General features: G+C 26.9%; 1 protein-coding gene across 2 annotated transcripts in view; it reads left to right on the top strand.

The window, feature by feature from the left end:
- Positions 1-14,721, top strand: part of LOC112604358 (RNA-binding protein Musashi homolog Rbp6-like) — a gene marked incomplete at its 3' end in the record, with an annotated part of 335,083 nt that overhangs the window by 242,321 nt on the left and 78,041 nt on the right. For both annotated transcript variants that reach the window (XM_025353345.1, XM_025353344.1), the window contains 1 exon segment: positions 8,085-8,126. In XM_025353345.1, coding sequence (XP_025209130.1) covers positions 8,085-8,126 — 42 coding nt within the window.

Raw genomic sequence — 14,721 nt, 5'->3', positions numbered from 1 at the left:
TTTTAGAACTATTATATTAAATAGTTGTTTTTCATTTTGTAATTCTGGCTTAACTTTTAACATCCTCCGTCCGAACGGTTCATCCAAAGTCCGATGACAACAACGTGGTTAATTTCCGTAGACAACAAGCCACGTACCACTACCAAAGAATTACTACCACTAGAGCTTAAGCAAAATTGCGACAACAATCAGAGTTAATTCGTACCAGTGAGAGAGAAATATTTGTTGACACTCTTCTATGTTGTCTCTTACTTGCCGTAATAACCTGAATGATAAAATCTAACTTAAATTAAATAAATAAATACAAATCCTACGTGCTCATTTAATATAGATGAAGGAAACTTCATAAAATCTCCTTTTTTTTTTCGCGCGCGAAGTTTTATAGTTAAATATTAGTGGGTAAAATTAACTTTTTCTGCATTAGTACTAACTTGAATGTGATCAGAATTAATAATTCACTTTAAACGTCTATGATCTAATTATCGTTTTTCAGCCTATACAAAAAAAATAAACGATATCGCAATTTACAATAAAGGACTAAGGAATTGAACCGAACGTAACGTGACTGATAATATCACATCGGCAAGAACTAAAGATGTTTATATACATAAATATATGACGAAGAAGAATTGTTTGTCGTTATCGATTTATGTTCATATTCGTTTCCCTCGGATGAGGACAAATAACATTCTAAGTTTTTGAGAGAAATTGGCACCAAACATTTTCTTTTGACAATTGTATTGAAGCATTTAACGTTGATCTTATAGCCAGTTTTACTAAGATCATTCAATGAAACCTTAAATTAAGTTATTTTAATATGCATATTACAAATATAGTTTTTTAAAACAATTTTATAGCTATAAATATCGAAAATAATGAAGCAATTATTATTATAAACATATAATCTCTGCCAAAAAAAAACTAAATAGGTTTTATATCCCTGTCAAGTATAATAACTCAATAGTATACGTAAATTAGGTTGTTTTATAATATTTTATGCATACATACTTAAAGTATTCTTGTTAATAATAATTAATTTTTCTTATATCATAGGTAATTTTCCTATACTATCTATATTTGATTTAATCACTTATTATTTTTATTTTTATTATAAGAAATTAAACGTCATTTTATTTATTATTATTACAATTGTAGCTTAATGCTTTAAGCATAACTTTTATAGTTTTTTTAAGAGACAAAAATTTAATAATTTTACCATAAATATATTTCAATAAAATGAAAAGATTACAAAATATATAAATTAATGACAAACTATTTGATTGAAATTAAATTATATTAAAAAAAAAAAAAATAATAATATTACTGCGAAAATAAGAACTATATTAAATTGATCTGTTATAATTTTATCGGTAAAATCAGTATTATTAATACTCGAAAACGGTTTTCCATTGTTTACACGAGTTGGAACCATAAATTTGGATAATTAATGTAGGAACGCATGGTGGTGCTACGGTAGCTCAAGGTGATGTTGGCATTAATTTAATTAATTACCGTTAATACTGCGTACATTATTCAAATTGTTTTATCAAGCTGCGATAAATAATAACAATAATCTATGTGGACTTTTTCACGGTTTACTAGACGTACTCAACCAAAATAAAATAAAAGATAATCGTTGTTTGCGTATCGTTAATATAAAAATAAAAATGCCAAATACCTACCATACAAGTATTTATATAAATATAATGTATATAACTCTGTAAGTGTTTAATACATAATGCGTGCGATGATGAAATAAAGTTGATCTAAGAAGTTTAGCAATAAAATATTTAAAAAACATTCAATTCTTGTTTTTGAATTTTCACAAACAACTTGAATTAGTTGCCCCAGATACAGCTACCGTGTGTGTTTTGTTTAGCCTGCCGTGTGACCGTAATCATTCGATGGTCGTATTCGCTACGGATATTGATATTACGACATTTGATATGCGCTGTATAAAGCTGTGGTTTCACTGAATAAAACAACATAACAAAATAGAAGTGTAAACAAATAAAAATCAACATCATTTTTCATCGTTATCGCCGTTGTTAACTGTACACATTATTGATGATTGGATTTAATGTTTAAATCGTATTTGTTCAAATAATATTTGAGAAATTTAAATTATATATTTTTTGTCCCTAAATTATTATGATTTTTATATACAGGTAAAAAACACTTAGCGCTCGCCGTCAAAAAGATTGTGTTCACGACGACGAGTAGGGTAGGTACATTATAAAAAGCCCATATCCGATGTCGTACAATATTTTCTCATTTTTCGGCGCGAACTTTCAGCAGAGCACACACATTGTGCGTCTCCGCTGCCTCTGCCTCAGTTCACCAAACATCACTATCCTGTATATAATATAATACAAAACACACACACATATACACTTATACAGCAAACCCATATAATACTCACACCTACCTTAAAACGATCCACTTGCAAAACGCTTTAAGGTCATATTTCATTTTGAATTATTATATACCACCAACAGCGGTAGCGATAGAATGTGTGAAGTTGTGTGCACGCACTGTGCTGGTAACCAAGTTTTAATACTTTACTGCGAGTACCATTGCTGCTACAGACCATTAGAATAGAGATAGAGGTTATATCTCGGTCAAGCATTCGTGATATTATTATTTCGGACTTGGATGTAAATGTTGTGAGTTACCTATTTTTCCTTTTTTTTTTCAAACCAAGTGTCAAGTCATATCTAACTGCAAAACACAATTTTATTATACAATGTTTCACTATTTTTAACTTTTTTAATCATAATATCGTAAATCGTAATAGTTTTTTTTTTTCATTTTTTAATATTGGTAATGTCGAATAGTCATTAAAATGTTTTGTTTAAAAAATCAACAAATATTTATTAGTCCTGAAGATTTCCGAATTTCTCGATATAAATACAATTATAATATAATAGTTTATTATATAATTTGTGAAAAATAATATATTTCCATAGTTTATTCAATTTAAAAAACGTTAAGTTATACAATTATGTACATAATATTTGCTTAAATCAGTGCTTGTTTATTAAATAAACAGGATTATAAAAATTATAACATTATTTTTGAGACCACATAGACTGAAAATGATAATAGTATTTATGTAAATTACTCATATTAACTTAAACCTTTAATATATTTTTAATTATGTATGTTTTACCAACTAAACATTTAAAATTCATTTTTATTTTTATCATTTTAAATACTTGATTGAATCTTTGTATTAAATAACAGAATTTTAAAATGATTAATAAACCTGCAGTATAGGTACAATATTAATTAAAATTATTTGATGATATATTTATTTTTAACGATAAGTATAAAGTTTCACCAAAGTTAAATAGTTGAAGATAAAAATCTGTTGTTTTACATATAAATTTGAGTCCTAAAGTAAAACTCAAAAGGTAATTTTAGGTAATGTTTATTTTTAAGATTGGTCACATAGATGGTTTATTGAAAATTTCTAAATCCTTTCAGCATTTTTTAAGATATAGCCTAGCCATGTTGCTCTAAACTTTCAGGACAATACCTTAAAGTAAACTTTATTTTCTAGTCTAATAAATTCTATGATATAATTTTATCATATTGAGATGAATTAAAACAGATGAACAACTATAAATGTAATAAGTGAATAAACATAAATTTTAATGTATTTCATAAATAGAAATAATAATATTACTTTTAATTATTCGATTATATTAATGTCTTCTAAAAATAAATATAATAACTTGAAAAAAATAAAATAGTTTTAATATATTTTGGATTATATATTATTCAGACTAATTAAATTAATTAAAACATTTATTTTATAAGAATAATAAATATTCATTTTATGTATTATATTGTATTTACTGAGATTCAAAATTATTGTTATTATTATAAATATTTTGCTTAACCTAAAAATGATTACAATATAAGCATTAAAATTAAAATTTATGAAAACTTTTTATGTGTTGTATGCTCAACATTATATTTTATAATACAAAATATAATTTCGTCACCTTATTTTTTCAAATAAAACTAATGTTGTTTAAACTTTCAACAAACCCAAAGTAACATCTTGAAAAAATGATTCATCTTGTAAGGCACTATATGAAAAAGTTAAGCAGTATAGCGTAAAAACATTTTGAAAAGTGTTTAAAACATTAAATAAAAACATTTAACGTTATAATATTATAACGAAAATATATTGCGCATTACAGTGAATTCCGTAATACATCAAAATGTCAAATATTATTCATTCAATGATATCAAAAACGGTTTTTTTAAAAACTATATTCAAACCATTTTTTTTTTTACAAAAACTTTGTATTTCAAAAGTTTTATTGGATTGCCTTAGAATATAGCCTGCAGTTGTCCTAATTTATGGTTGACTTAATAACAACTCTTAAGAATGCAGCTTTAACACTGACCCATTAAGTAAAATATTTTCCTTTGTTGATTTAAAATATGTACTCAATTGTACAGGAAAATTAAGTATTGTTTTCAAAAATATGATTTTATAAACGGCGGACTAAATCGTTTTCATTAATACATTGAAGCATCTATACTATTCGCATATATATTATGAATAATTGTAACAATAATTTTAATATTTCAAATTTTATTTATGATAATTACAATATTACTCAATATTGCTTTTTTCGAGATAATTAATATCGAACGTATAATAAACGTGCATTAGAAAATGGGGGAAGAGGAATAATAATCTACTAAACCTTACTATTATTTTGGAGTGGGAACGTGATATTTACAAATAACTGTGGTTGTTTGACAGATTAGTGGGTTCACAGTTTTTACATGTAATATTCCAGTGACCCGGGTAATGAGACACTGATGCAATAGCATTGGCTCTGACGACATATAGAATTACGAAAAATGGTACCCCCTTCTCTTGTACATATATATTCGCATGAACATGCACAGGCACGACGCACACAGACACTCGCAAACATGCATAATATGCATATATACTAGATGAGGCCTTTTGTTCGAGTACATAGCATAGCCTTTATAACGTGCATAACTAGACATGCACACTTGACAATACTGCCGACCCAACAACTTTGCTGTCTCTCTCTCTTACTCTCTCTCGTTTTCTCTGTCTCTATCTCTGTCTGTTCGGTTTGAACCATGGAACAATTGAGAGAGCGTACGCACACTGTCATGCTTCAGAGTAGAGGGTGTTGCCATAGCCACAGGTCGAGTACTCTCTGTCGTCGCCTTTTTTATGTATGTATGTATTCATATATATACATGCCTGTATAAAGTAGGGCAGAACTTGACGTTGTCGCTTTAAAAAAAATTTCCAATGGGTAATGCATAAAAAAATCTCTGAAATGCCATGGATATTAGAGAATAGGTAGGTACTGAGAAAAATCCACTTGGCGCCCAAAGACACAGCTTTCAAGTGCCCACTCGTGTAGAAATCGAGGGAAATTTTCTTTTGTCAGTTATTTCGACGTGGCCCACTTGAACGAGTCATTTCAAATAAGTTCATTACGCTCTCTACCCCAGACGATTTATTTTTATTTTTAAGAACTTTACCGTAATAACGATCACCAAAGCTTTTTTCTCTTTTCGTATACAAATTATTTTTTTAGATATTGGTCGTGTATTTATTATCGATTTTTTATGTATTTTATATTCATTAATCAAATAAAATATGTCTTATGATAGTAGATGTATAGAATATACATGTAAAATGTAAATATAAATACATTATCCAAGACCAATTTTATAATAAGTGTTTTGTTTTATTTAACTTTAATTTAAAAAAATGCTAAATAAATAACTATATACTATAGGTATAATATAATAATTCTGTTAAAAACCGATCAGACTAAAAATAATTTTAATGATATTATTTTGCGGGTTTTAAAATTATACGATCAATATAATTAGAATAATAAATATTATTGAACAACAGCTTAATGGATTATTCATATTTGGACGATAGTTTAAATTTTAATATTAAATTTAAATATTACAAAAGATATATATAATCCATTCTTACCAAACAGTTACTCTATGACGTTTATCAGAAATAATTGAAACAGTAAAACATACATTTGTAATTTTATCTCCGAATAATTTTTACTTGGCTACTTAATTTTTAACGACTATAACTCATGAGCTGTTATGTTCAAAATTAAACATATAACCGAATAATATTTCGTTCTAGTCATAGTTACAGCTATCTAAATGTAATACGACCATTTAAACGATTAAGTACCATTATAATATTTATATTCTAGATTATAATATAATAATGTTGCTGAAATGTTCATTTTCTTGGAAATTACTCATTAAAATGTAGATATAAAGTATTAAATAATTTTAGAATAAAATAAATTCATTTAATAATATAAGGCTTTTGGTATTTTCGTATAAAATAAAACAAAAAGTTTGAATTATAAACAACAAGCGGAATAATTATGCAAAAAAATAAAACAATATTTTAAAATAACGAACATACTACTTAGTACCTTCCTAAATATTTTGGTGTAAAATAAATAAATTATATATAGATAATAAATAATAACTTAAAATATTAATTATTATTAAAACATATACAACTGATAATAAATAAATTTAAATAACTATGCATAATTTGATTAAAAAAAATCTATTGATAATATACATTTTTGTGTTTTAGAATTATTCTATTTTTTTGCCTATATCATATTATAATAATAATTATTATGCTGTATTTTAGAAATTGTTATACACTATTTTTTCTACGAAATGAATTAAAATGATTAAATGTCTGCATGCACTAGTGTTCGAATTGTTCCCGATCGCGAATTGTCCTGATCCTTTTGTGCACATTTCGTTTTGGTCGGATACGGATTTTTTTTTATCGCTTTAATCCCGCGGGCGCGTTTCCGATGCACTACGCCCGGATGTCAGTTATTTACTTCCGGTTGGGTTCAACATAAAGGACGCAATCAAGTCACGGTGAACAACACTCCCAACGCCCATCCTTGCACAAAATTGTTAAAGGTCTTTCCAGTCATTACAAAAAGAAAGAAAAAAGCGATCGTTTACCGCCACCACCGTTGATGGAATATGAGAAAGACGGCGACAGTGGCGGCTTCTACCAATGAGATTGCGTTGGATAATCACTGATAGTCTTTCCAAAGACGTCCGTATTAATTCCACATCGGCTTCCGTAATCGGATATATTCTAGAAAGTTGTTATCAGTGATGAACACCGGTGAAAAGTTGCTGTCATTCACAGATAAATCACGTATTTCCCTGCCCCTTTGTGTACGCCAGTTTTCCAATTATTAAACTAGTCTTTTTGTGACGGTTTTAACTAGTTATCTCTGCGTTTTTCAAATCCTCTTCTTGTCCGCATATACCGGTTTTTGTAGGCAGCAGGCGCCTGTGGAAACCGCGGTGACTTTTGCATGCACTAAATTTGTTCAAACGCAATTAATAAAAAGCTTATAACGTAACGGGGAATCCACGGTAGTGGATTAAAACTTATTCTCTTTGTTTATCATAAATTATTTCTTAATATTAACCTTATTAACTTAACAGATTCATAACTGATTCCTGAACCTTAAGAGATTTCTTCCGCATCTTTACACGCGGTATTTTCATTTTAGCTGCACACATTTATTCTTACACAATCACCATTCTTTATTAAATATAACTTAAGCTATTTACTCGTAATAAATATTTATTGATTTTAATCAAGATCAATGATTTAAGTATTAGACTATTATGGTTTTATTTGATACGATTTCAAATATTAATTTGTTTTAAAGATTTTTATCATTATTATTATTATAGTTATTAACTTAAAATTTGAATAATAGTTAAATATTCAGATAACTATGGCTTTCTGTGCATATACATTTAATATTTAGAATATTATAAAAAATATAGAGATATAAGTACTTTATATTATGTCGATCATTGGATTTATTGCTTACATTATGTAATGATAATTGCACATAAATATAAGATTTTGACCTCCAACTATTTGTGAAAGAAAAATTTAGTGTAATAATTATGAGTACCTATTTATTAATAAATGTCTTGGTTTTTTTTTTTTACAGATTGATCCGAAAGTGGCATTTCCACGACGAGCACATCCGAAGGTAAATAAAAAAAACGTTTTCTTTAATTTTCTTTCATTATGTTTATATATATATATATTAAATACTAAGGAAAACATTTTTAAGTAAAAAATTTTCTTGGAAAAACGTATCAGGCTTATAGTATATTTGTAAGAAAAAAATTGTACACTCACTTGCCTAGTTTATAGATATGGATTAGTTTTTGTTAAAGCTTATTTTCATTTTATAGACCAGATATTGTTAAAAGTTATTTCCATGGTTATTTTTCTATACTCGCAAGGAGATGAGTTAAATTCACCTAGTAATAATTAAGTACATTTGAACATATTCTTATATGAAATACTATTCTATAATAATGAAACTAAAGATATATGTATACAAATTTCCGTCTTTAAAATCTAAAATAAATAACTTAAGCATATTATTTTTATTAAGTATATTCTAAACAATAAATATTTTTGATTTTTAGAATTTTATTTATCATTTCTTGTACATCGTTGCTGTAGAATTTTTAAATCAAATTATAAATCAATACAAATCTTTACGATACAAAATAGAAAAGGTTATAATGAATATACCTACATAATATTATACTATAGACAATTAGCGTTTTAATTGAATATTTTATAGTGATAAAATAGCCGTGCACTAATAATGAAGTTTTGTCGTTATAATTAGTTTAATTAAGTAAATATTTTTAACATTATAATTATCTAAGTTAGGGAAAAATAGTCAGAATGAGATACAAAACCTGGTGCAGATATACATAATATTATAGTAAGTACCTTTATATTATTACCGCATAGATCATTTCAGTTTATTTCTTATAGTTTTATAATACAATGAATCAATAATATTGGGTACCTAAGGTAATATGGTTGGAAATTTACCAAAAATATAACATAAATATAGGTATATAGTAAGAATACATTCTTTAATATGCCGACTGTACTTTGACCATGCATCATCATAATATTACACACATCCCCTTACATAATGTATAGCAGAAATGTATGAAATACCTGTACAAAGAGTTATTTACATTTGACGAGCTATGAGATGTATAGTTTGGTAAGAAAAAGAATGAATTATTTAACCAAAGTGATCTTCCTACTGAAAACGACGTGTATTTTTTTTTTTTTGTTATATATAATATTACACTATATATTATGTATATTAATATATTATTTATATTTTCCTATTTGTCGTCTTTCTATAGATACGAAAAACACAGTGTACATGTTTTTAGTTATACAAGTACGTTTACCAATTCGAACGCTTTAAAATTATTTTTTTTTATTAACAAAAACAATCCGCGGCTGCTAAGGTCATTGGATGTAACATACATTATACATTGTACATTATATTATTAAATTACAGAGTAGTTAGAAGAAGTTAGGTTATGTAAAATAAATGAAAATAAAAAAATATATATAAATGAGATAGGTACTAATATAAGATGATATAAAATAATAGGGGGAAGTGGCTTTATATACATAGTTGAAGGTGGTATGAGATGCTTGTTAAATTAGTTTGATTAGACATTTACAATATAATATATAGAAGGTTGTACAAAATTAGTTTTTTTATTAAAATTATGCTTGCATTTGGATAATAATTCCTAAAAACTATTAATGTTTTTCAATTGATTTCAAAATAAATTCAATGATTTATAAATAGATACAATGTAATAATAACTTAATTTTACATGGAAAAATAAGCAAAAGAAGTACTCACAAAAATAAAATAAAAATAAAAGGTATATAGATAATTATTTTAAACTTTTATGACATACATGTTTTTCTTTTTCACCAAGACAATAATTTCAAAAATTATTATTGCATATATTATATGTTTGATATTCACTGTGTAAATATTATATGTTACATAAAATACGTTTGATAGATACTTCAGCGTGGTTTGAATACTATAATGCTCGTTGTGTTTTAAATAAATAATTTAACTGCGACTACTGTAATATATCGTATAGCAAATAATATTCAAGTATTGTTCGTGTAATATCCTATCAAATCGCATAATATTACATTATATATGTATACTCTTATAATTATACATTTATATTTTAAATGATCATACATTTTTCTATAAGTTAACACTACAATTGTTTTATTAAAAAGAGTAGTAATGTATTCAATAACAATGATATTCGTAATGTAGACTAAATAAGAAAAAAGAGTTTAAGTAAATATATTTATGTATGAATATTTTTATTTTTATTTTTTACAAAGACAGTAGAACGAGATTCGAATTTTATTCGTTTATACATTTTGTAAAAGGGTTTCTGCTCAGGGGAGCAAGCAGACACTCCAATTCGTCCTGAACATATTGCCAATATTTCGAAATGCTGCCGGGCGAACATACATATTGTAGGTGGATTCGTGGATTTCTTGGATACACCTTGTTTTTATTGAAAAGTTCAAAAACCGGATGACTTGTTGTGTTCTCGTTTAATAGAAATAATAATAATAATAATAAAAAACAGGAAATTTGTACACATAAAATGTGTGTGTGTATGTGTGTAGTATGTACGCCTAACATTACGATACAATAGCAAAAAAAAAAAAAAAAATACCAACGGTTTTCCATTTGTATACGCTCTAAATGTAATTTATCCTCAATTTCACGCAAGAGGTTATTCAAATATGGTATTTTTTTACGTCTAATATCAAATGTTTTATTCACAATGACCATATTGCTGGGAATTTTTATCGCCAGCAGATCCTACACCTTCAGCCAGTACCTTCGTTTAGCGGTTTTATCATTTATACTTATCTATGTGTGCGTAGAATACTATAAACAGTATACATATATATAATATATGTATATTGTATATATTGTTCTAATCTACCGTCATTCAATTTATTTCTCCAGCACAGCAACGAAAGTGGAAATTGCTTGTTAATAAATTAAACCCTTAATAATTCTTTTTTGTGCGCGCCGCCGTGCAGTTTGAATTTCGTTTCTTTTCTTTTCTTTTCTTTTCTTTTCTTTATTTATTTATTTATTTATTATTATTTTTTTTTTTTTTTTTTTTTTTTGGCGGGCCGAGACACGAAAACGGAAATTATTACCGAGCAATATAAATTCCATCGGAACATTACACGACCGTCGCTGATAATAAATCACCGGTTGTTGTCAAGACGAGATACAATTAATATGATATTTTTTCTTCTTCGTTGCCGTCGTCTTCTTCCAAAATTAATACTGGCGAATAATGTTATGACGGGGAAACGAACGAAAATAATCCGACTGCGACACGACCTCACGGGCGCTACCGCCGTGTCACCGCCAACTCGTTTCCAACACGCCTTTGGTTCAAGTGAATCATTGTTCTGCCAGTCACTATATGTACACTGTTTAATTTAATGGGACATTGGAGTTTTGAACTTTAGCCTAATATGACAGCTATTAAGTTTTGTTTTATTGACCTTTGCAAAACTATACTATAACCTTTATATGGGGGCAGTCACTCATTTTGTCTGTATCTCGTATTTAAACTAAAAGTACACCTTAAATATTTGATGCATAAGTATAAACTATATATATATATATACTTAACACAATACTTTAATAAAACAGATGATATAAAATATACAAAATAAAGTGAAAATATTGTAAAAAATAATATAAAAATAGTAACTATATTGCAAACAAGAACAGTTTTTAAATGTTTTTTATTTTTATTTTTTTTTAAAAGTAAATCTCTAGACAAATTTCGCTTTAGACAACATTGATGAGGAGGACATGTTGCTGATGAGTGGATTTTTGTGGCTTAATAATTTAACGTGGAAACGTTTGTACTGGTTTTTAGCATTAGCTTGTTGACGGTGCGTATTGTTAGGTCTTTATGAAGTGATTCATTGGTATTAAACCATAGAGCTCCGGTTATCATTTTAAGGGTAATTGATTGGAAGGCTTGGATAGGACGTATATTAGATGGTTTTATAGGACCCCTAATCTGTATGCCATATGAACAAATTGGTTTAATTATGGCTTTATATATCATAAGGGTTTTAAATTTGAGCTGAATTTTGGATTTTAAAAGTAGTCTAAGTAAGTGAAAGCGTGTATTTGCTTGTTTACGTTTGAATTTTGTATGTTAGGCCCATGTGAGACGCTTATCAGATTCCTAAGTATTTTGTAGAGGGCTGAATTGGGATTGGTTTGTTGTTTATTTGAAGTTGTGTGCATTCTTTAGGACTTACAGATAAATTTACTTGGACTGATTTATCTTCATTGATTTTAATTTATTAATAATCGTGCAACATACTAAATTATAAGATTTTACTCATTTATTCATATATTTTTATAATTGTATGTGAGTATAATAATAAGTGTAAAACTGTAATTTAGTGTGATTGACTGTAAATTGTAAAATAGATGAATAATATTATAACTTAAAACTGTTGGTTAAAAATGATTTATTCATTTCAATTAAAATTAAATATATTATTTTATTAAATAAAATAAACAATGTATACTTATGGATATTAAATAAATTGCCATAACTCAATAATCCAAACTTCAATTTGGTGCGGTGATTAGTGTCTGCAGGATTTCATCTAATGCATGGGCTTCTTTATAAAATCTAACTTTTATATCAATGGTTATTGATAAAAAAACATATATAATTAATAATATAATAACTTAGAAACAATTTATTTTGACTTATTGAAAATAAATATATTAAACGCATTGTATCATACATCATACATACATTTACGATAATTACATAATTGTATTGAATTTTACATTGAAGTCCCTATATTGATTATATTATTTCAACAAACTTTTTCCGTTAGCCGATTAATAATTAAATTTATAAAAATATTAACTTACCAGCAATAGTTCTCTACTGGGGCTTCGTTCCTGTGTAATTTAACACTTCCTGTATAGTCGACAAGCATGCAACCCTATATAATTTTGAAAATGTCTGATAGGATTTAAATTTATGATGTAACCTAACCATAATAATTTTAGTTATCACATCATAAGTATTTCAACATAATATTATACCTATGTCATTTTATATAATTTAAAAAAAGTAGTTATATTTCATGCATTTTTCATTCATTTTAATCATTTTTGTTTATATGATATTATCTTGTTGTATAACACAAACAATTTTATTTATTTATTTTTTTTTTAATATTCTGCAAAAAAAATGTATTTACCCTAATAATTTATTTTGAAACAAGAATACTATTTTAAATATGAATATCCAAATTATTCAACAAATATAATTCGAAAAATGTTTTAATTTTAGTCTATTATAATATAAATATAATAACGTTTTGAAAATTCCTTTGGGCTTTGATGTTTTGTCATAGGAAAACGACCATTGCTTGGAAATTTCACTGTGCCTATTTTGTCAATCTTTGAGTACTAATCCTTTTCATGGTAGTCTAATTGAAACCATTGAAGCATGTTGAGAAAAATATTTACAGTGTATTAAGACGGTTAGGTTGAATGAGGGTTGTTTTCATTTTAATTAGTGTACAAAATACTTTCACATTAGCCATATCTAAAAAAAATTTGACTAAAATACATTAAAAAACTGTTTTTGAGTTAAATAATCATATTATTTTTTTTTTTAATTATATTTTGATACAAATTTGTTTTGTCTTCATTATTTAAATACAGAATCGAAATGAAATGTTTATTTTTCTTTTAATTTAATACTGCCTATATTTACAATAGAAAATAAAAATTAAAACATTGATAAATTAAAGAATTATTTATCAATACATTAATATATATTTATTATATGCTGTCTTCGCAAACATTCTTAAAAAAACAATAGATATTTTACTGCTTTAATAAAATTCCAATTAAAAAAAAAAAAAAAAAAATTAAAATATTATTTTTAGGTTTAAGTGCGAATAGTATAATTCAAATATTCCAATTTCTAGTTCCTATACTTTTCAAGCTAACTGTTTCTTTCGTCCGTCCGTGAGCCAGTCAAATCCCAAAATATTATAACGATAAGATTGTGGCAGCGGTGGCGTTGTTAGCCATCACAATGAGGATTGTGATAACATATCATTATCAGGGATGTAATGAGTGGGGTAGCACGAAGAAATATTGTTTTTTCTTAAAAAAAAACTGAGCTCATCGGAAACAGCTGTTATCGACGACGACGCGATGATGCGTAATTGACGTGTCTTTTACTTGGACAAACACAACTATACAACTCCTCGGAAAACCACAATGTTTTTCGTAACACAGTAACATAGTGGTGCTTCGCAGGCACCTACATATATTATTATTGTTATTATTCGTTTAGTTCCTTAGGTCGTGTGCTTAGTCTGCGTTTTATAATAATTAAAACCTCGCACGCCTCTGTATAATAATAATAATAATAATAATACATGTTATATAAGTATATAACACCTACATGAATTATACAAAACTCACACACACACATACACACGCAGACACCGACAACCCGACTTCGTTTATTTTGCACACAATAAATAGTGAGCGCGCGTGTATTAAAAATCATACACACGCATTGTGTTATCGTCGGTGTATTGTACGTATTATATGTTTTAGACGAACAACGAGCGACTCGAAGTTTATAAACTTTCGACGT

Source organism: Melanaphis sacchari, unplaced genomic scaffold (assembly GCF_002803265.2).
Source record: "Melanaphis sacchari strain LSU unplaced genomic scaffold, SCAv2.0 Contig11_pilon_pilon, whole genome shotgun sequence".
Lineage (NCBI taxonomy): Eukaryota > Metazoa > Arthropoda > Insecta > Hemiptera > Aphididae > Melanaphis > Melanaphis sacchari.
The sequence above is the reverse complement of the archived record's forward strand: the minus strand, read 5'-3'. Positions and strand labels throughout refer to the sequence as shown.